At 41.1% G+C, this 22,524-nt stretch overlaps 1 protein-coding gene across 4 annotated transcripts in view; it reads right to left on the reverse strand.

The window, feature by feature from the left end:
• Positions 1–3,627: 3,627 nt before the first annotated feature.
• LOC139171960 (guanine nucleotide-binding protein G(o) subunit alpha) overlaps positions 3,628–22,524 on the reverse strand; it is a 215,297-nt gene continuing 196,400 nt past the window's right edge. For all 4 annotated transcript variants that reach the window (XM_070760503.1, XM_070760504.1, XM_070760505.1 and 1 more), the window contains 4 exons: positions 18,822–18,950; positions 16,801–16,930; positions 8,049–8,202; positions 3,628–3,832 (listed from right to left, as the gene is read on the reverse strand). In XM_070760503.1, coding sequence (XP_070616604.1) covers positions 3,645–3,832; positions 8,049–8,202; positions 16,801–16,930; positions 18,822–18,950 — 601 coding nt within the window. In that variant the 3' untranslated portion in view covers positions 3,628–3,644. The remainder of the gene's footprint in view (positions 3,833–8,048; positions 8,203–16,800; positions 16,931–18,821; positions 18,951–22,524) is intronic.

Raw genomic sequence — 22,524 nt, forward strand, 5'->3', positions numbered from 1 at the left:
AATACTTTTAATGGCACTTTGTTGAAGATTCAATTATTAGTAGCTCTTCAAAAAAAATATTTCTAGCCTAATAATTAACAAACTAGTCCAGACTTTGCAGAAGATGCACTGAGGGTTTCCATTGAAAAATGCTCAGCGACTTCAACTGGTGCAAAATATTAAGGGAGTACCAAGATGCACTCATATAACAATGATGCTCCACGAGCTGCACTGGTTACTGATCAGTCTCCTAACACAATTCAAGGTGTTGGTTATCACCTATAAAGCCCTACATGACTCAGGGCCATACTATCTTTGGGACAGCCTTCTGCTGCATACTTCCCAGTGGCCGATAAGAACACAGTTGGTTTTCTCTGAGTCCCGTCAGCCAAACAATGTTGGCTGGCAGGCCCCTGGAGAGGAGCCTTCTCTGTGGTGGCTCCGGCCCTATGGAACCAACTGCCTCCGGAGATTCGTACCCTACCCACCTTGCCAGCCTTCTGCAAAGCTGTAAAGACCTGACTCTTCTGACAGTTGATGATTGAGACCTCTGGCCATGAATGATGAGTAAATGAGAGAATATATGAGTTTTAATGGGGTTTTGCAATGAAATTTATATTGTTTTAGAAATTGTTTTTAATTGTTGGAAGCCACCCACACCACAGTCCTTCGGGAGTTGGGTGGCATATAAATATAATTAATAAATAATAATTTTTTCATATCTTATCTCTTCATCATTTCTGCTCTCATCTATTCCCCTTAATTCCACTTGCTGAAACAACTTTATATTGTCTTGTGTCTCTAATTTGCAATGGCCATCTGATGCCTTCACCATATCTCTTTAATATCTCTCCCACAAACCCCAGTTAGCCACACCTAATGGTCAGGATAGTGGGTTATGGGGAAATGGAGCCAAGACATACAGAAAGCATCCAAGGAGAAGCTCTTTGTTTTTCTACCTGATATTTCTGATTCAGTTAATCCACCTGCTTTTCGTAAATGTGCACAAATCTAGCATTCTACTATGGTTTCAAGAAAGTCTTACTGGTTGGCCAAATAGTCATAGCCAATGAAGAGATTAACAGAATAATAAAGTTGAAAGGACCTTGGAGGTCTTCTGGAGGCCCTCTGAAAGCTGAAAACACCGTCCCAAAGTCTCCATGTGAGCTAAAAATCAGCTGGCTGGCACACACACGAATGCTGGAGCTGAGCTAGGGCAACGGCTTGTGTGCCGGCAGATATGGCTCCATGTGCCAGCTACGTGCCATAGATTTGCCATCAGGGCCCAAGACAATTTCAGACCAATGGTGGTCAGTCTCTTCTTTAGAAACCTCCAGGGATGGAGCACCCACAACCTCTGGAGAACTTAATCCAAGACATTGCCCAGTTGGTTTTGCAACCCTTTCCTTCTGGCTTTTGAATGTGTCTTTTGCTACTTTTCCCATTCCAAAATCAACTTCCTTGGGCTTTCTACTTGTTTTGGTTCAAACTGAGGAGTTTTCTGCATAACTCTTAGCTTTCTTATCCATCTCGCTTGGTTCTTCTGTCATCTATTTGCTCCCATATTTCCTGCAACCGATTACCCTCTGCCTCATTCAGAGGGCACTTTGACACTCTTGTCATCTCAAACCAGATTCCAACCTCCATTGTCTCTTCTTCACTCTGACCATCATGACACCTGATAAATCTACCTATGAGCCAACAACACTGCCTTGGACCATAATTTATTTTATTTAATTGATTTATTTGTTGGTATCCTGCCTTTATTATTTTAACTCAAAGCGACCAACATACCCAACACAACTTCCTCCATCTTGTTGGCCCAGCACAACAATTCTGTGAGGGTGCTTTGAGCCAGGAGTAGGCAAAGTTGGCTCTTCTATGACATGTGAACTTCAACTCCCAGAATTCCTGAGCTAGCATGATTGGCTCAGGAATTCTGGGAGTTGAAGTCCGCAAGTCATAGAAGAGCCAACTTTGCCTACCCCTGCTTTGGGCTGAGAGAGACTGGTCCAAGATAAACCAATTGGCTTTGATGTCTAAGGCAGGACTAGAATCACTGTGTCCTAATAATTGGACCAAACTCACCCGATTGGCTTTGATGCCTAAAGCGGGACTAGGATCACTGTCTCCTAGTGATTGGCTGAAACTCACCTAATTGGCTTTCACAGCTAAGGCGAGACTAGAACTCACAATCTACTTTCTAGCCTGGTATCTTCACCCCAAGATCAAACTGGCTCTCCTTACTTCCTTCTCTCTACTTTAGTTCTTGTTTGACTGGCCTTGCTCCTTACCTTACCTATAGGAGGAACATATGCAAAGCTGGTGTCAAATTTAAAAGTTGGGATCTTTGATGTGCCCATCAAAATACACGGTCCCCTTAACATCATCCCTATTTCTTTCCATGAAAAATGAAACCTTTGCTTAACAGACTGTGTTCTTTGTGAACCTCTCATTCTTTCTTAGCTGCCCAAAGGGGTGTGTGCTATAAGATGGTGGCTATAAGTTGTGGGAGCTCCACTCCTGGAGGTTTTCAAAAAGAGGCTGGACAATCAATTGTCCAGGCTGGTATAAATTCTCCTACCTTGAGCAGGAGGTTGGACTACAAGACCTCCAAGGTGCCTTCCAATTCTTCTTTTATTCCAATTTGTAACAGGAATGTTGGAAACATTCCTGATGTAAAGCTATATTTCCACTTTAATGTTTCCTGGAAAAGCCACGTTAGCAGGATTCTAGAAGGATATTTTGCCAAAGACAAGCTCAACAATTATCTGCTTCCAACAAATGAATGGGGAAAAATGAATTTTGAATCACAATGAGAATGAGAAAACAGAACTTTCTCAATATGAAGAAAACTCTGGTCCTGGGAGTTAAGACAGGGCAGGCTGCTCTTTTATAAAATTTAAGAACTGGACACTGTCTAGTCCTTAAATATGTGGCATGTGTATGTTTGCTTGAACGGCAAAATGAATTTCTTGTCCTTGAAATTCAATATCAGGAATTTTGAATGGCTCTTTTTATCAGATTTAAGAACTGGACGCTGATTGTCCAGTCCTTAAATGTGTGGATTGTGCATGTTTGCTTGAATGAATTCTTGTCCTTGAAATTCAACATTCCAGAATTTTGGATGTATTTCAGAGTGGAAAAACAGTAAAATTGGAAGACATGAAAGTCCAGGTTGGGCAGAAGGGAAGGGATTGGAAGGAGGGGGAAGGGAGAAACAATGGAGGAAAAAACCAGCCAAAGCATTAATAATATATCTATTTTTTATGGTCTTAGGATTTTTGTGAAAAAAGAAATCAGAGAGTTTAAAGGCAGAGGAAGAGAGGTGAGAAAATGGAAACAGGAGTTGAAAGTTTAAGCAAGATTTGGGAAATCAGCAATTTTTACAAAATGTCCTTTTGGGCATTTCCAGAGCTGATTACTAACTCTTTGTCCCTTTTGTGTGTCTGCGGAGAAGAAAAACCCTGTGAATGGAGGCACAGACAACAATTTCCCCTTTCCCCACCATAACACAGACCAAAGTGGAGTGCATAACCCATGCTCCCCAACCCTTACGCCTGAAAGAAACTGATAGGGCTACATAAGAAGAGTAAGGAGACCGAATCAGACAAAGCAATGAATTGAGATTCTTATACAGGACGGGGGTGGAGGAGGAAGGGGTTTTAATAGAGTCCACATCCGCGCAAATTATTGGCAATTATGACATCGGTTACAGCATCAAAGACAAACTGGATGTTGTTGGTATCTGTGGCACAGGTGATGTGAGTGTATATCTCTTTGTTGGACGACTTATTCTTGCTCTCGTACTGTGCCTGGATGTAAGTCACGGCATCTGGGAAACTGCTGGTTCCTGCAAGGGAGAGAAAGAACAGCCAAGTGGAAGTTATGTTTGGAAGCCCCCCTGCCCCTCCCCAAGGAGAGACTGCCCATCTTGGCTCCATATTGACAGGAGGACCCACCAATCAAGAAGAAGAAGCAAGAAAGGTTTTGGAGAAGCAAGGTTTGAGTTTCCTGAACAGAACAGTACAGAACAGAATAGAACAGAAGAATAGAATGTAATAAAAGAATAGAATAGAAGAATGGAATAGAATAGAATAATAGCATAGCACAGAATAGCATGGCATGGCATGGAACAGAATGGAATAAATGAATAAAATAGAATAAAAGAATAGAATAGAAGGGTAGAATATAATAGAATGGAATAAAAGAATAGACTAGACCAGAACAAAATAATAGCATGTCATGGCATGGTATGGCATAGCATGTCAGAACGGATGTTAGATGTTAGATCATGAGTCGAGAGAGAGACACACACAGAGGAGAGGAGAGAGAGAACCAGAGGGAGAGAGAGAGAGGGAATAGAGAAGAGAAAGAGAAAGAAAGAAACAGAAGAGAAAGGGAGAGAGAAAAAGAGACAGAGACAGAAAAAGGAGAGAAAGAGAGAGAGAAAGAAGAGAAAGAGACACACAGAGAGAAACAGAGACATAAAGAGAAGTCAAAGAGACAAGAGAGAAAGAAAGAGAAGAGAAAGAAAGAGAAGAGAAAGAGAGAACACACACACACATAGAGAAGAGAGACAGAGAAGAGAGTGACGTACACACAGAGAAACAATGAGACAGAAAGAGAAGAGAAAGAGAGGAGAGAGAGAGGAGAGAGACAGAGAGAGAAACAATGAGCAAGAGAGAGACAAAGACAGAAGAGAGAGAGAGAGAACCAGAGAGAGGGAGAGAGACAGAGATTAGTTGCAGGTTATCCAGCTGAGCTTTTCATGGCTAAAGTGGGAATTGAACTCATGGCCTGCCAGTTTCTAGCCTGATGCCTTAACCGTAGACCAAATTCTGTCTCTAAACATGAAGATGATGTTCTGGATCCTTTAATTATAAATAATTCAAAGGGAGGTTGTTCGGATTTTCCAAAATTATGTAATATTGGCCTAGTATATATTTTGGAGACCATCTAATCCAACCCCGGTTCTCGCAAGAGACCTATATTATTTGGATAAATGGCTGGATAAATCTCTTCTTAAAAGCCTCCAGTGATAGAGCCCCCACAACTTCTGGAGGGCAAGCCTGATAAATTGTTCTCACTGTCAGGAAATTTCCTTAGCTCTAGGTTGCTTCTTCCCTTGATGAGTTTCCATCCATTGCTTCTTGTCCTGCCCTCAGGTGCGTTGGAAAATAGCTTCACTCTCTCTTCTTTGTGGCAACCCCTGAGATATTGGAAGACTGCTATCTCACCTCTAGTCCTTCTTTTCACTAGACTAAAGGTAATAGCAATAGCATTTAGAATTATATACTACTTCACAATGCTTTACATCTCTCTCTCTCTATTTATTCATTCATTCATTCATTCATTCATTCATTCATTCATTCATTCAATTTTTATGCCGCCCTTCTCCTTAGACTCAGGGTGGCTTACAACATGTTAGCAATAACACTTTTTTAACAGAGCTAGGCTATTGCCCCCCCAATCCGGGTCCTCATTTGACCCACCTCGGAAGGATGGAAGGCTGAGTCAGCCTTGAGCTGGTGATGAGATTTGAACCGCTGATCTTCAGTTCTACAAGTCAGCGTCAGTGGCCTGCAGTACAGCACTCTACCTGCTGCGCAGATGATTTTATGGGCTATGCTTAGGTTGTGTTTAAGGCAGTGAAGCTCCAAGCTTTCTAAGCCTAGGATTTGTTGCCAGTAGAGGAGTGGAGGACTCTTCTTGTAAAATATCTCCAGATGCTTTCTAATGTATTTATGTCCAATATGTGATGTGGGCTGAATTAAAGCATTGGTCTGGTGAAAGTTTTGTATCCTTTGGTTAGTAGAGTGATATTACTGGAGAAGAAGCTAGGTAGGATTAGGTTAATAACTCTCGTAGCCTTTTTTTGTGATGTTGCTGCAGTGGGCTTTGGCCCTTGATATGAGTATTCCAAGGTCCTTGAACTATAAAGAAAGAAACGGATGCAATTCCTTTAGTCCACTCTTGTTGGTGGGGTCCAGGCTAGGATGAGGAAAGCATCCATATCCCGTACATGTTGCACTTATGCCAAGTTCCTCTTTGTAACCTGAACCTTTTCAAAATGATCCCCGAGTCAGTTATCTGAAGGTGATTTAATCAACTATAGGTACATATTTAGATATTCTTAATGTTTCCCTGTTGTTGTTGTTGTTGTTGTTAGTTGCAAAGTCATGTTTGACCCATTGCAAGCCTATGGACAATGTTCCTCCAATCCTTCCTATCTTCGACCATCCTCTGGAGTCCATTTAAATTCACACCAACTGCTTCAGTGACTCCATCCAGCCACCTCATTCTCTGCTGTCCCCTTCTTCTTCTCCAGTGGGTCCTTCCTTCTCAATTGGTGGCCAAAGTATTTGAGTTTCATCTTCAGGATCTGGCCTTCTAAAGAGCAGTCAGGGCTGATTTCCTCTAAGTCTGGTCGGTTTGATCACCATACAGTCAAAGTGACTCGCAGGAGTCTTCCCCAACAATGCTTTCCTAGCCCTTTCAAAAAAATTTTTGATACAACATGTGGATCCTAGTTTGGGAATAATAAAATACTCTCCCCCCCTCTCTCTGTGTCTATGTGTAACATATTTTTGCTGATAATGGAAAGAAGGGAATATATATATATCCAACAGAAAAAACATATAGCCCCTCCCTGGAAAAAAGCTGAAGGGATCAGATCCTGTGGCCTAGAGGTTAATTCACTGCCTTCCAAGGCAGAAGCCCCAGGATCAAATCCCAGTAAGGGTATGGCTAGCTGATGAGGCCAGAACAAGGTCGAAAGAGCGCTATCCTAGTCTCCGTTAATTTTTTTAAAAAAATCAGCAAAAACATGTGATACATACAGAATATAGTTTGTTGGATATGAATAAATTAACTGCCTTGAAATGGCCCTGGGTTGGGCCTAGAGGCAAAAAGGAGCTGTGACGTTCCTTCAATATACAAATATAGATTGGAACTCCAGCCTGAAGATGGTGAATGTGATTTCACCGAAACGTCGCATAGACATGCAAAACATTACACAGGGCAAAACCCGAACTCAGAACAATCTACATACATACATACATACATACATACATACATACATACATACATATATATATATATATATATACACACACACACACACACACACACACACACACAGAATATAGTTTGTTGGATATGAATAAATTAACTGCCTTCAAATGGCCCTGGGTTGGGCCTAGAGGCAAAAAGGAGCTGTGACGTTCCTTCAATATACAAATATATATATATATATAAAACAAATGTGTATATATATATATATTTGTTGGATCACCCTGGTATATTGAAGGAACATCACAGTTCCTTTTTGCCTCTAGGCCCAACCCTATATATTCTTCCTACACGGGAAGAAACCCGAATATTCCAAGACCATCATACCTGTACCTATGAAAATCTACGAAATATATATATATGTTCCTTCAATACACCAGGGTGATTCGACACAAAAATATGTAACCCTTCCCTGGTGCAGAGCTGAAGGGATTGGATACTGTAGCCTAGAGGATAATTCTCTGCCTTACAAGGCAAAGGTTGTAGGTTCAAGTCCCAGTGGGTATGGCTAGCTGATGAGGCCAAAATAAGGCTGAAATAGATCTATCCTAGTCTCCCTTAATTTTCAAATTCAGCAAAAAAACATGTGACACATACAGATAGAATTGTCGGCTATCAATAAAATTAACTGCCTTGGAAATGGCCCTGGGTTGGGCCGAGAGGCAAATAAGGAGCTGTGATGTTCCTTCAATACACCAGCGAGATTCGACAGAAAAATATGTAACCCTTCCCTGGTGCAGAGCTGAAGGGACTGGATACTGTAGTCTAGAGGATAATTCTCTGCCTTACAAGGCAAAGGTTGCAGGTTCAAGTCCCAGTGGGTATGGCTAGCTGATGAGGCCAAAATAAGGCCAAAATAGATTTATCCTAGTCTCCCTTAATTTTCAAATTCAGCAAAAAAACATGTGACATATATATACACATACATATACATGTATGTATGTATGTATGTATGTATGTATGTATGTATGTATGTAAATGAAAAGATGTGTTACCTGTATAATCTGGAAAGCAGATAATTAAGGGGGATTTCTTAATCTTCTCTTCAAAGATGTCCTTCTTATTGAGGAAGAGAATGATGGAGGTATCTATGAACCATTTATTGTTACAGATACTATCAAACAGCTTCAGTGATTCATGCATGCGGTTCTGTAATGTAAAAGAAATAAGGTGTCAGGCCAGGATAGTTACAAAGCCATCTTCAACATCTAGGGAAGCATCTAAAATTAAGAAAGAAAAAACTGAAAAGGAAGCAGACAACGAGGGGTGCAACACAGCCCATATTTAAACACCGGGGGAAAAAAAGTGTACATAGATGACAACTGGGTTTGCACAACACACTTAAAAGACCGTGTAGAGAAGATGCTCAGTTTTAACTGTGGTCAGTTTCTTTTACGGCTCCGCCTGTTGGATTCACCTAATCTGGTTTGATTGGGGCAGAGTTTAATCCATTGTGTGAACCCAGGAAGTGGGTCTACTCAACCACAGTTAAGTATGTGGCATGAAACACAGCCAAAGAGACGCAGCTGCTATAGATGTGAGCTTCAGTTAGCAGCACCGAAGCGTGTGGCTTTTTTTCCCTTTTAATAAACTAAATATTTTGAATAATACTAATAAATAAAAAAACAAAACAAATAAGCAAACAGGATTCCATCTCAGATAAATCACCATGCTCATGCATTTCAATGGCTGAGTGGAGGAACCATTACTGCCCTTACAGGCTATAAATTGAGGCCGGAGGGCAATATCATGCAGATTTGTTAGAACAGATCAGTAAAATGTTGACCGTAGGATCATTGATTGCGTGGGACAGTACTTGACTGTAGACATTAACCAAGGATGGCTGGACGTCACCCTTGAATTAATCCAGAGTTGAAAGCAGTCTGAGAGGGTTAGGGCTCTTCAGGAGAGTAATTTTGCTGTGTGATTTTTTTTTTTGGCCTTTTTGTTATTTCCTTTAACATTTGTTAGTTGGTTGGTTTAATATCAACATCCTTACCCTGACAATTTTCAGAAGGTGGGGTCTGCTCAAAAATCATATCAACAAGAGAAACCAGGCACGAAAGGGGAAAAAAAGAAAGGGAAAACCAGGAATTAGGAAGACCACACCTAAGAATAATGTGAATTTTTTATAATTCGATTAAGTTTAATTCATGCCTTAAACAGAAAGATTAGATTAGATTGTAATTTGGAGCTTTCCAATAAATGCCCACAAGTTCAAATGCAAGAACGAGAGGAACGTGGTTTTAGTCTGAATGCATGCATGAAAATAACAATAGGTGGATTATTAGCACAGCTAGAATTGATGCATTAATTAAGTAGCGGCAAGATACATGGTAACGTAGTGTGGGAGGAATAGTTCACAGCAAAATCCGCCTGGGGGCGTCCTGTCCTTTAGCTGCTTTCAACTCTATGGTTTTTCTCCATTCAAGAGAAGCTTCATACCTGCCAAATTGGGAGGGCCTCTCAAAACCTCATTAGTTTTGCCTTTGTTCTGTTAGATAAGATCAGTCGGCCCAGGGAAAGTGATGGTGAAGAAGCCTGCTGGAGTTGGAAGCGAGAGGCCGAAGGTGGAAATGGAAGAGCAGAAAGGAGCAGCCGTAACGGAGGTTGAAGCCAACCCAGACAGTCATAGGGGTTATCGAGAAGCAAAGCAGATATTAGACCAGACAGTTTCCTTTGTTTTGGTCTTGGGTGGCACCACATCGGGTGCCGCAGTTCCTGCTGAGTGTGGTGGGTACAAATGGTAGTTATCCAGGCAAAGGAGACAGACATTAGAAAGAGAGATCTTTGTCAAGTGATGGGAAGATCTGCTGAAGGAGGCACCAACCCCTCACCCCTCCGCAAAAAGATATCAACGCAATGCAACCATCCAAGCACGGATTCTCAACCCAAGTTCCAGGGAAGGCGAGGTACCTTGGAAGCCCACTAGAGCTGTGATGGCGAACCTATGCCGTGTGTGCCGGGAGTGGCCCATAGCGCCATTTCTCCAGGCATGCCAGCCATCGCCCATTGCTCTTCCAGCGCATGTGTGTGATGATCAGCTGGTCGCACATGTGGGAGCATGGGAAACTGGAAGAGCAGCTCCCTGGTGCGCATACACGCGCTGGGAAGCTGAACTTCTGGTTTACAGCGCGCCGGCTGGTGTTTGTGTATGCGTGCCCACCAGAAACCAGAAGACCAGCTTGCCGGCATGCACATATGAGCTGGGGAACTGTTCTTCCAGTTTACAGTGCTCCCACACATGTGGACCAGGGAGCTGCTCTTCCAGTTTCTGGGTGCCAAAAATGTTTGCCAACACTGCACTAGAGGCCCATCAAGATGGGAAGGACCTTGAAGTGGGAGAAAAGAGCTGACAAGTGGGGGCATTCCTCCCCGAGAAAAGAAACACATGGCCTGCTCCAAAGAGTCAATGGTGAGAACCAGAAGACTGAGTTAATGTGAAGTAATGACGTGTTGTGAGAAATCTGCCAGTCTTCAGTTAAACATAGGAATGACAAGAAAGAGATTCTGAAGGTACAATGTTAAAAAACAAAACAAAACTACTGAGCAAAGCTATTCATCTCTTCCACTGAGTTTTTTTATAGCCACGTAGATAGCAGAGCAGAGAGAAGTTAATGAGCTTTCGTCTACAACCACAATTCAAGATCCCTTTGAAAGCTCCTGGATGACCATTTAGATCAGCGTTTCCCAACCTTGGCAACTTGAAGATATTTGGACTTCAACTCCCAGAATTCCCCAGCCAGCATTCAGTCTTAATTTAGGCCGATGCATCATTATTCGTCTGTCCCATGTCTGGGCACGTTGAACACCCATTAATCAGTAAATATAAATTCTTTCAGAGCATTGGTTCAACCAGGGGGAGTATTCACTTACTTTCCCTACCGGTTCGCAAATGTGAGTGTGCGCCCATTCCGCGCATGTACATGGCCTTCCATGCATGACCTTTGCTTGCTTATGTGCGCATCTTGCCTTCATGCACACTGCTTGAAAATGTGGCTAAAGAGAATGGCGTAGCACTGGGGCAGGTGAGAGGCAGGAGTGGGATCCTCCCAATTAGGACCAGCTCACATGAACTGTTAGCTACTTGCTGGTGACGTGAAAATGGCATCACACATCTGGTTCAGGTGGTGTTGGTCTGTGGGCACCGCCATCATTTTTTCTGAATTTTCAGTGGATTTTTACATCTTTGGATGGCTTCTCTTCTTTCTCTGCATCAAAAAGAGCCCTCCCACCCAACCCCTGGGCTCATGCTCACCTTTATTTCTTCCCCCCAATTGTAGCTGTTGAGTTCCTCACCTGTGTTTCAGGATTTATCCCGCTATGGAGTATGCACAAAAGTGAAAATTCATGTAGGGATGTGTGCGCGCAAGTGTAATGAGCGCTCACACATAAAACATCGCAATGCGAACCAGTGGCAAAGATAAGTGGGCAGCGTGCAAGATGCTACTACTAATTTGCCCAAACCAGTCCAAACCAGGTAGATAGCATCTCTAGGTCCAACTCAAAATGAACTTCTGGAGAACATTCTCATAGAAAAACAATAGTTTAAACTTCTTGTTTGCTTTTGACTAGCCTGGCATTTTCAGATGAGCAGAGCACAGGGTTTGTTGACAGGAAGAGAAACCCTATACATCATGACATCATGACACATACCGCACCATCCATGTCATTTGCGCACTGGTATCATCCCCTATTTGATGTCTTTGGGAATTCTAAAGGGCGCCCATGACTAAACTCACGGCATCTTACTTTACAAACTAAGGTTTTATAGACACACAAAATTGTATGAAAATAACATCTGCATTTGGAAGGCATCTGGCTAGAGCAGTGCTTTCCAAACTCAGAAACATTAAAATGGGTAGATGCAAGGAACTGGGAACGACACGAGGAGTTACTCAGAGTAGGTTTTCCTATTGCTGCTCACCTCTAGACAGGAATCTTGCCAGGCTAAAGCACACATCTACGTATCTATATACCCTGTTAAAGTTTAAACCAGGATTTCAGGCTAATCTGCCTTTTAGCTCCTTGGGAAAGACCCCTTTCCTCCTGTGACTTTTCAATCACACTCCACAAAACAATTCAACTTTAAAGAGGTTTGAGTCCCACTTCTTCGTAAAGAACCAAAATCTGTTTATCCCTACGAGTGGTTGCTATGTCTGTCTGTCTGCTAAACTCTCTTGTCTGCTAGTTTACACTCTGTCAGTCTAGCTGTCAACTCATTGGTTTAATTTAGGAGTCAGTTGCTCTTTCTAAGAAAAAGAATATAGAGTGGAATCTCTTATTCCAAGATTTTCATTTTCTCATGGATGAACTAATTGATTCAATGTTTTGCCTAAACTTGAGAAGGTTATTTCCACAGCCTTTGGATATTTTCTACAGCTGGTCAGTATGGGGTGTGAACATGGGTGGATTTCAGATTCTGCTGCTACCACTGCACTGCACATGCGCAGAAGCAACCCCCCCCAAATCTCATGTGCAGAAGCTAAATCTCGCTGGGACAAACACATGTACCTGCAGCTGAAGTGAAGCTGCATGCACACCTCAATTTTTGCTACCGGTACGCCATCCTCATCCGAACTGATAGCAACCCAATACTGGATGTGAGGGATAAGAACTTACCAGTTAGATCCACATCAGAGGTGGGCTTCAGCAGATTCTGACCAGTTCTGGAGAACCAATAGCAGAAATTTTGAGTAGTTCGGAGAACTGGTAAATGCCACCTCTGACTGGAACCACCCCACCTATTCTCTGCCTACTGAATCCCTGCTGATTGGGAGGAAATGGGGATTTTGCAGTATCCTTCCCCTCCCATGGCCACCAAGCCATAGCCTCAGAACCAGTAATAACATTTTTTGAATCCCATCACTGATCCACATGGATCATAAGGACTTCCTCTGAGTCAAGCTTGAACCCAAGAACCTTAAAGGGCATATTGTGCATCTTGGTTGGACAAAAGCTATTAAATTATTTGCTAAAAGTTCAAGGGACTTAAAAAAAACAAAGCAACCCAAAACTTTCTGGTCTACTCTACAGCCCTGGAATTCTCAATCAGCCCTGAGAATCCCAGGGCGGATTGCAAGAAGCAATCAAGTTCAGCTCACTTGGGTTTCTGATTCCATAAATATTAACGGTCACCGAAACAAAAATGCTGTTTGTCTGTGATCCCAAGCAGGGAGGCTAATATTCCAAAATCTGAAGACTCCACTTATCAAACATAAGAAATGCCCTCGTGTCTTCATACCATTCTCGTCTATCTTCTTACTAAAGTTTCAAAACTAACAGCAAAATAATTGCAAGCAATCATTCCTTTGCCACGTATGCCCTCCTGCCAAAAGTACAACATTATTTTTTAACCAACAAAGGTAAGTTTAGTCCATCTTTTTGGACCTTATGCAAACCCCACAATGGCACCCAAGGAAATCTGCTTTAAAAGAGACACATCCATCCGTTTTTCAGAAGTGGAGTAGAACTGCAAACTTCCCCCAGAGAAGAAATTAAACAGATTTCCCACCCACCCCACTCCATTCATACATTGACGGAGCCAATTTTCTAACTATTGTGTGATAATTCTTTTCCCATATTACTGTTTTGCTTTAAAATATTACAGCATACAGTTCAGACAACATGTTGACCAGGTCAGTTAAAACACTACAGCTTTATCTGCACAATACACTATACTTGCTTATTTTTCAGGCAGGTTAATTTTTTTTCATGTTTTAGCATATTGGGTTAATCATTAATTCATTCACTCATTCATTCATTCAGTTTAGATTTTAAAAATGTAGGAAAATTGAAAAAGCATATTATACAATTTTTTTTTAAAAAAAGAAGCATATTATATAGAAAGAATTTATAGAACAATAAAACATTTCACAGGAACTCAACCACCGCTCTGCCCCAAACCTTGAGAATGTAGCTACATTTTCCATGACTTTTTACACAATGTCAAGGTGGAATTAGATAAACCCCTCACTCCTTTGATTCAAACAGAGTTATGTTTTAAAGGTTTCATGAACTGGATTAGCCATGATCCACTCAGGTTGAGTTTCATGAAATGGATTAGCCATGATCCAAGAAAATTAATTCAATAATCAGGTTAAGCACCTACCCTTGAGTAGTTGAAAGAGGAAAAAACAGGTAACAAGATGGAAACAATATGTTCTGCAGAAGCAACTGGTATAATACAATGGTATAAAACAACTTCAGAGAAATGAAACTTAATCTTTTCCCCAGCGGAGCTCTAGGTAATTTTTTTCTCTGCTGCAAACATCTAGAATGCAGGTTACATGTCTCTTGATCTAATCCATTTAATTCTAAATTCCAAAGACTCTAAATTAATCATCCTCTTAAATCAAGAAGGGACACAGTGGCTCAGTGGCTAAGACACTATGCTTGTCGATTGAAAAGTCGGCAGATCGGTGGTTCGAATCCCTATCGCTGCATAACAGGATGAGCTCCTGTTACTCGTCCCAACTTCTGCCAACCTCCCAGTTCGAAAGCATGTAAAAAATGCAAGTAGAAAAATAGGGACCACTTTAGTGGGAAGGTAACAGTGCTCCATGTGCCTTTGGTATTTAGTCACATGCCAGCCACATGGCCACGGAGATGTCTTCGGATAGCGCTGGCTCTTCGGCTTTGAAGTGGAGATGAGCACTGCCCCCTAGAGTCGGGAACAACTAGCATGTGCGGGGAAACCTTTACCTTTACCTAAATCAAAGAACAAGCTTGTCCCACCCAAATTTTGCCCCCTCTCCAGCTTAGAAACAGACAGATGAATTCTGAAACCACTTCAATTAGAAGCCAAGGGGGCTTTTGAAATGTTAAACCGACCCACCCCAAAATTCACTTTCCAGGTAAGTATTTGTTCCCACTTGCAATGTCAAACTCACAAAATCTACAGTCACATGGTAGAGATTTATGATATAAGGAAGCACAGTTTGAAAAAAGAAGAATCACAAACACTTCATCTGATACCTTTTCCATTCTCTCTCCTACTTGCTATTTGTTTTTGAGTTTCAGTCCAGTTTTTATCATTTTAAACTTCTAGAATGTCCCAAAACTTCCTAATTCTCATGCCAGGATGAATAAAGATGACATTTTTGTGTACATGAAAGAAGAATCAATGTGCTGAAGATGTGCCATCCCAACATTTCTGTGATATAATTCACCTGGAAACGGTTGGGCTTGCCAATATGCATTTTCCTTGAATGGATAGTTAAAGGCATTGGTGATTCGACAATTACCTGTTCTATCTATTTTGTTCTTTTAATTTTCTTCTTGTCAGCACTCTGGACAGCAGCCTATCTCTCAGATCTTCCTCCCCTTCCCCTCTCAGCAGAATAAAAATTAAAAATTAAACATTAAGGGTGGTTTTTCCCTTTTTTCTTTCTTAGGGGAAAAAAACTATTGTTCATCATGGATCTCTAGTCAGATATAACCAATGAGAAAGGATAAGAGTTCTGTAAAAAATATTAAGTTACTGTAGGGAGTAGGCTGAACTGATTACATGAGCTAAGACGCGAGGTCTTCAAAATTGGCAACTTTAAAGCTTGTGGACAGAACTGCATCAACAGAACTGCAGAAAAAACAATTGCTACCAACCTGCTTTCCATTGAGGACCTGTATATTGCACAAGTCAAAAAGAGGGTGGGGAAAATACTTATAGACCCCTTGCATCCTGGACATAAATCATTTCAACTCCTACCCTCAAAACGATGTTATGGAGCACTGCGCACCACAACAACTAGACACAAGGGCAGTTTTTCCCTGAATGCCATCACTCTGCTAAACAAATAATTCCCTTAACACTGTCAAACTGGTCATTAAAGCTGCATTACTATTACTATTAGTCCTATCATTCCTATCACCCATCTCCTCCCACTTATGATTGCATGACAGTAATGTTGCTTGTATCCTTAGAATTTATATTAATATTGATTGCTTCCTGATTGCTTATTTCTACCCTGTGACAATCATTGTGTTGTGTTGTGTTCTATTCTATTCTATTCCCAGAATTCTCCAACCAGCATAGCTGGCTGGGGAATTCTGGGAGTTGAAACATAGAAACATAGAAGACTGACGGCAGAAAAAGACCTCATGATCCTTCTAGTCTGCCCTTATACTATTTTCTGTATTTTATCTTAGGATGGATATATGTTTATCCCAGGCATGTTTAAATTCAGTTACTGTGGATTTATCTACCATGTCTGCTGGAAGTTTGTTCCAAGGATTTACTACTCTTTCAGTAAAATAATATTTTCTCCTGTTGCTTTTGATCTTTCCCCCAACTAACTTCAGATTGTGTCCCCTTGTTCTTGTGTTCACTTTCCTATTAAAAACACTTCCCTCCTGAACCTTATTTAACCCTTTAACATATTTAAATGTTTCAATCATGTCCCCCCTTTCTCTTCTGTCCTCCAGACTATACAGATTGAGTTCATTAAGTCTTTCCTGATACGTTTGATGCTTAAGACCTTCCACCATTCTTGTAGCCCGTCCTAGTAAAGTCCACTAGTGAAATCCACTAGTCTTAAAGTTGCCAGTTTTGGGGACCCCTGGTTAAAACAATCCTGATGAATTGCAGTGGCTTAAACCCAACTATGGATGAATCAATAAGGGAAAAACACATGAGCAAGAATATTGTTAGATCCTTCAGGGTTTAAGAAAGGACCCTGAGAGCTACAAACAAAATATAGGAAATCAAAGAGCCCTGGCAGGGATCCTTTTAGCCAGGGATCTACTCACCGTTGTTTCATCTTCATGAAGTACCTGGTCATACCCACTCAGTGCGACACAGAAAATGATTGCCGTGACATCCTCAAAACAGTGGATCCACTTCTTACGTTCCGATCTCTGACCCCCAACATCAAACAGCCTTAAGGAGAAACAAGGAAAATTCTTCATTATTTCATCCAAGCACGGGAAAGTATAAGTGACTTCAGGTTCACACTTGTCCTTTGAGTGACAGGTCGGAGCAGCACTCCCAAGAAGAGGCAGGGAGGATAAAGATGTGGATAAAACTGGGATTACAGATTATCAGAGTTGGAAGGGAACTTGCAGGTCATCTAGTCCAACCCCCACCCAAGCAGGAGACGCTACACCATTTCTGACAGATGGCAGTCTTCTTGAAAGCCTCCACTGATGAAGCTCCTACACCTTCAGAAGAAAAAGCTGTTTCATTGGTTGATTGTTCTCAATGTCAGGAAATTCCTCCTCATTTCTAGGTTGAATCTCTCATTGACCAGTTTCCATCCATTATTCCTTGACTGGCCTTCAGGTGCCTTGGAAAATAGCTTGACCCTCTTCTTCCTCTCTGTGGAGCCCCTCAAGTATTGGAACACTGCTATCCTGTTTCCCCTGGTACTTCTCTTCACTAGACTAGCAATGCCCAGTTCCTGCAACTGTTCATCGTATCTTTTAGTCTCCAGTCCCCTAATCATCTTGGTTGCTCTTCTCTGCACTCTTTCCCAACTTGAAATGGGCCATTTCTGGCCTCCAGAGGACCTCCGGAGGGTGGGAGACCGTTTTCGCTCTCCCCAGGCTCCTAGAAAAGCAATGAAGGTGAACGAGGGAAGGGAAGGAAGAAAAAGTAAAGTATGGGAAGGAAATAGAAAAAAATGATGAAAAAAGGAGAGAAGAGAAGGAAAGGAAAGGAAAAAGTTTAAGTTTTAAGTTTAAGTTTTATTAGATTTGTATGCCGCCCCTCTCTAAAGACTCGGGGCGGCTCACAACAACAAAACAGAACAACAAAACAAAACAACAAAAAGGAAGGGAAGGGAAAGGAACGGAAGGAAAGAGAAAGAAAGGAAAGAAAGGAAGAGAAAATAAGTGAAGGGCAGGAAAAGGCTTAGATGAGTGATAATGATGACTCTCTGCTCACAGTCATTCATGCCCTCATCACCTCGAGGTTTGACTACTGCAACGCTCTCTACATGGGGCTACCTTTGAAGAGTGTTCGGAAACTTCACATCATGCAGAATGCGGCCACGAGAGCAATCATGGGCTTCCCTAGGTATGCCTATGTCTCGTCAACACTCCGCGGCCTGCACTGGCTGCTGATTAGTTTCCGGTCACAATTCAAAGTGTTGATTATGACCTATAATGCATTGGCATTGGACCAGAATACCTCCGGAACCGTCTTCTGCTGCACGAATCCCAGCAGCCGATTAGGGTTAGGGTTAGGTACCACAGAATTGGCCTTCTCCGGGTCCCATCGACTAAGCAATGCTGTCTGGCGGGAGCCAAGGGAAGAGCCTTTTCTGTGGCGGCCCCGGCCCTCTGGAATCAACTCCCTCCGGAGATTAGAACTGCCCCTACCCTCCTCGCCTTTTGCATGTTATTGAAAACCCACCTATGTCACCAAGTATGGGGAAATTGATATACGCCATACCTTTTACGATTTATATATGGTTTGATTGGGTTGTGTGACTATTTTAATGCCAAGGGTTTTTAATTGTTTTTAAAGTATTGGATTTGTACACTTTATTATTGTTGTGAGCTGCTCTGAATCTCCGGAGAGGGGCGGCATACAAATCTAATAAATAATAATAATAATAATAATAATAATAATAATAATAATAATAATGACCAGCTGAACCAGCCTGTGTTAAGCCCCACTTACTACGGCAGCCACTTTGTGGCAGTGTGCAAACCAAACACGACACCCCAAGCCTGCCCACTGGTAAACGAAATGGACTAGAACCACAGCAGTTGATTATATCTGTCCAGTCAAGGTGATTCTTTCATGCTACTTATATCCTTCTTACCTGAAATGGAGATTTTTGAATGTGAAATGAGTTTCTACAATGCCGGTTGTTTTGACCCTGGTTCGGAGGATGTCCTGCTCTGTGGGCTGGTAATCGGCAGCTCCAATTCGATCTAAGCAGTCTAGATAGCTGCAAAACAAAAATGTGAATGGAAGAAATCAGAATAAGGATATGACTTTCATTGCTAGCAATCCTGAAGGAAGACAGAACAAAACATAAATACCAACACCAAGAGATGTATGACAAATTATTATTTATATTTTATATCTTTTCCCCCCACAAGCTTTCCCTTGTGGTCTTTCTTAAACCTAAAACCTTATTATTTAAGGGTTTATTTTCTTTTTTGTAAGATTAAAGATTGCTTTGTCAAAAATAAAGATATTAAAAAAATACACATATAGGAATGTTGCTTCAAATATGGAGGAATTTATTGAATTGCCTAAAAAAGAATTCAGGATTCTCCTTCATGTTTAAAAGGAACTGATTTCTTCTTTTTAAGTCTCTCTTCAAAGCCCTCCTAGGATGTTTGTGGAAGAATTTTATAATCTTCATTCATTCTTTTCTCAAATAAGGTGGAAATTCCTTTTGTGCCACGGCTCCAGTCTGCATTTTTGAACGTAAGCAGCTTGCAATAGGAGCTTGTCTTTTGATTGTTAATCTGTAAAATGCTATAGTGGGATATTCCTAATATCTCAAAAACAGAAAGAATTGTGCAAAGCTTCCCATTTGCATCAAAGTCAACACAACTGCTGTCACATTTCTTCCCTTTGCTCTCTGTTTATTTCAGCTCTGGCTTACATTTTATAATTCACTGCAAGATCCATAATTCACTTACTGATTTGACCCACTTCTGATCTTTTCTTCAATTACTGCATTATATTTGGACATAATATATTATTTTAATATACATCGTTTATGTTAACTGCCTCCAACGGCTGAGTTGAGTACTGCAGAGAGAATCAGTAAAATAAGGCAAGGCGTTTCATTACCTAGTGCCTGATTATGTTACCTGGTTGGGTAGTGAAACATCTACAAGAAAACAACCAAGCTCAGAAAGAACCAAGAATGCCACCGTTCAACCCTGAACTACACATCTTATTTATTTATTTATTTATTTGTTTGTTTATTTGTATGTTTGTTTGTTTGTTTGTTCTCCGTAGACTCAGGGCGGCTTACATAAATAGGAATATACTACAGAGTACAGCAAGGGAAACCCAAACATCGACAAAACAATGTCGTCTGGTGGGACCCAGGGAAGAGCCTTCTCTGTGGCGGCCCCGACCCTCTGGGACCAGCTCCCCCCAGAGATTAGGATTGCCCCCACCCTCCTTGCCTTTCGTAAACTCCTTAAAACCCACCTCTGCGGTCAGGCATGGGGGAATTGAGACATCTCCCCCAGGCCTATATAGTTTATGCATGGTATGTTTGTGTGTATGTCTTACTTTTTAAATAAGGGTTTTTTAGATATTTTAAATATTAGAATTGTGTACATTGTTTTTATTATTGCTGTGAGCCACCACGAGTCTATGGAGAGTGGCAGCATACAAATCTAATAAAAAAATAAATAAATAAATGAATAAATGAATAAATGAATAAATATATAAATAAATATATAAATATATAAATAAATAAATAAAAACTAATGCCCAAACCCCAGAATAATTTTAAAAACCCCATACATTCCCATACATTCTAACGAGTCTCACATGTTCTCACACGTTCTCTTTTATAAGACAAGATAATCAAAATAAATTTGCTGGATCTGAAATTGTGTTCCATTCTTTCTTACTCTGTGTGAGCCTTCTAAGGGTGTAGAAAAAAGCCCACAGCTCCAAGAAATGAAGCATAAGCCAGAAAGTTTTCATCCTTTCAAATGTTGCCCTTTTAAAAGATAAATCTCTTTTTAAGAGCAAGCCAAAAAGCAACATATAAATACAGTACTACTGAGTTAAAAAAAAAAGGGAACATGCCCAGATTTAAAACAGAACAAGTTTTCTCTTGGGCCCCATCCACTGTGGCCTCTCTCTCTTCGTTTTAATCTTTACATGTTTTTGTTTCCTCCTATAATTTATGCTTATTATGTTTGAAGCATTTCTTTTCTTCCTTTCTTCCCCCCCCCTCCCCTCTTTGCTTTTTCTTCTTGCAATTTCCATTTTCCATGGCTGGGAAGGCAAAACTCTCTACCTAAAAAGGAAGCTTTCCCCCCTCTTTCTGTTACAGAAGATTTGTGCTCATTAAGCAGCTTTCTGCAGAAGAAAAGATATGAATGGGAGAGAGAGAGAGAGAGAGAGGGAGAATGAGAGAGGGTGGGGGCAATTCCATTGGTTTATTCCAGCTTTTTAGCAATCTGCTAAAGGCTAGAAGTGCCGAGAATAAGAGGGCTTAGAAAGTGTATGGGCCTGCATACAGATGACATGTTCTTAAAGATCAAAGTTGGCAAGAGTTGGGAAGGAGAGGAGGATTCCTTGGCAAGCTGCGAGTTGGGAGAAGGTTGGTTGTGCTGCTGCCAGGCAACATTTGCTCTTCAAGTTGAAATACAATATTTATATAAGAAAGCAATAATAAATAGAGGGATCCTCCTTCTTTCCTTCCCCCCCCCCCCAAAGCAAAACCCAAAACATAGCAACAGCATTTAGCATTTTGCAGACAGTAAGCATATTGCCCCCAACAATCTAGGTCCTCATTTTATCCACCTTGGAAGGATGGAAGGTTGAGTCAACCTGGAGCCAGTCAGAATTAAACTCCTAGCAATGGGCAGAGTTTCCCCTGCAATGCTGCATTCTAACCACAGCACCACTATAGGAGGGAGGGAGGGAAATAGCAATAGCATTTAGACTTATATACCGCTTCACAGTGCTTTACAGCCCTCTCTAAGCGGTTTGCAGAGAATAAGCCTATTGCCCCCAACAGTCTGGGTCCTCGTTTTACCCACCTTGGAAGGATGGGAGGCTGAGTCAACCTAGAGCCTACTGAGATTCGATCTGCCAAACTGCTGGCAGCTGGCGATCAGCAGAAGTAGCTTGCAGTATTGCAGTCTAACCACTGCGCCACCAAAATGTCATGAACATTTTGCAAAATATGGCAAGATATAAAATAGACCAACAAAATGTATGCTTACATGTATTAGAACACTATTTAAAACTGCACAAATTTATACCAATGTCTAAATAGACCTTTTGTTTTTTGTATTCCCTTCCCCCATTTATTTGCAATAAAGATTATATTTTTTTTAAAAAAAGAACACTATTGCTTTAAGTGGAAATAGTATAAGGGCAGACTAGATGGACCATGAGGTCTTTTTCTGCCCTCAATCTTCTATGTTTCTAAGTGCTAGTGTTACAAATTGCCATAAGAGGGAACCAGAAGCATGATTTACTCTCTTTGCTATTTCTGTTTTGTCTTTGTGACTATGCTGTAGTAAGAACTGTGTGCTCAAATGATGGTTTGTGTATTTGTAAGCTGAACAAGTAAGATGTATATGAACACTGCTCAAAAAAATAAAGGGAACACTTAAACAACACCATATAACTCCCAGTCAATCAAACATCTGTGAAATCAAACTGTCCACTTAGGAAGCAACACTGATTGACAATCAATTTCACGTGCTGTTGTACACATTCAACTTTGTACAGAACAAAGTATTCAACGAGAATATTTCATTCATTCAGATCTAGGATGTGTTATTTGAGTGTTCCCTTTATTT

Source organism: Erythrolamprus reginae, chromosome 9 (assembly GCF_031021105.1).
Source record: "Erythrolamprus reginae isolate rEryReg1 chromosome 9, rEryReg1.hap1, whole genome shotgun sequence".
Taxonomy (NCBI): Eukaryota; Metazoa; Chordata; class Lepidosauria; order Squamata; family Dipsadidae; genus Erythrolamprus; species Erythrolamprus reginae.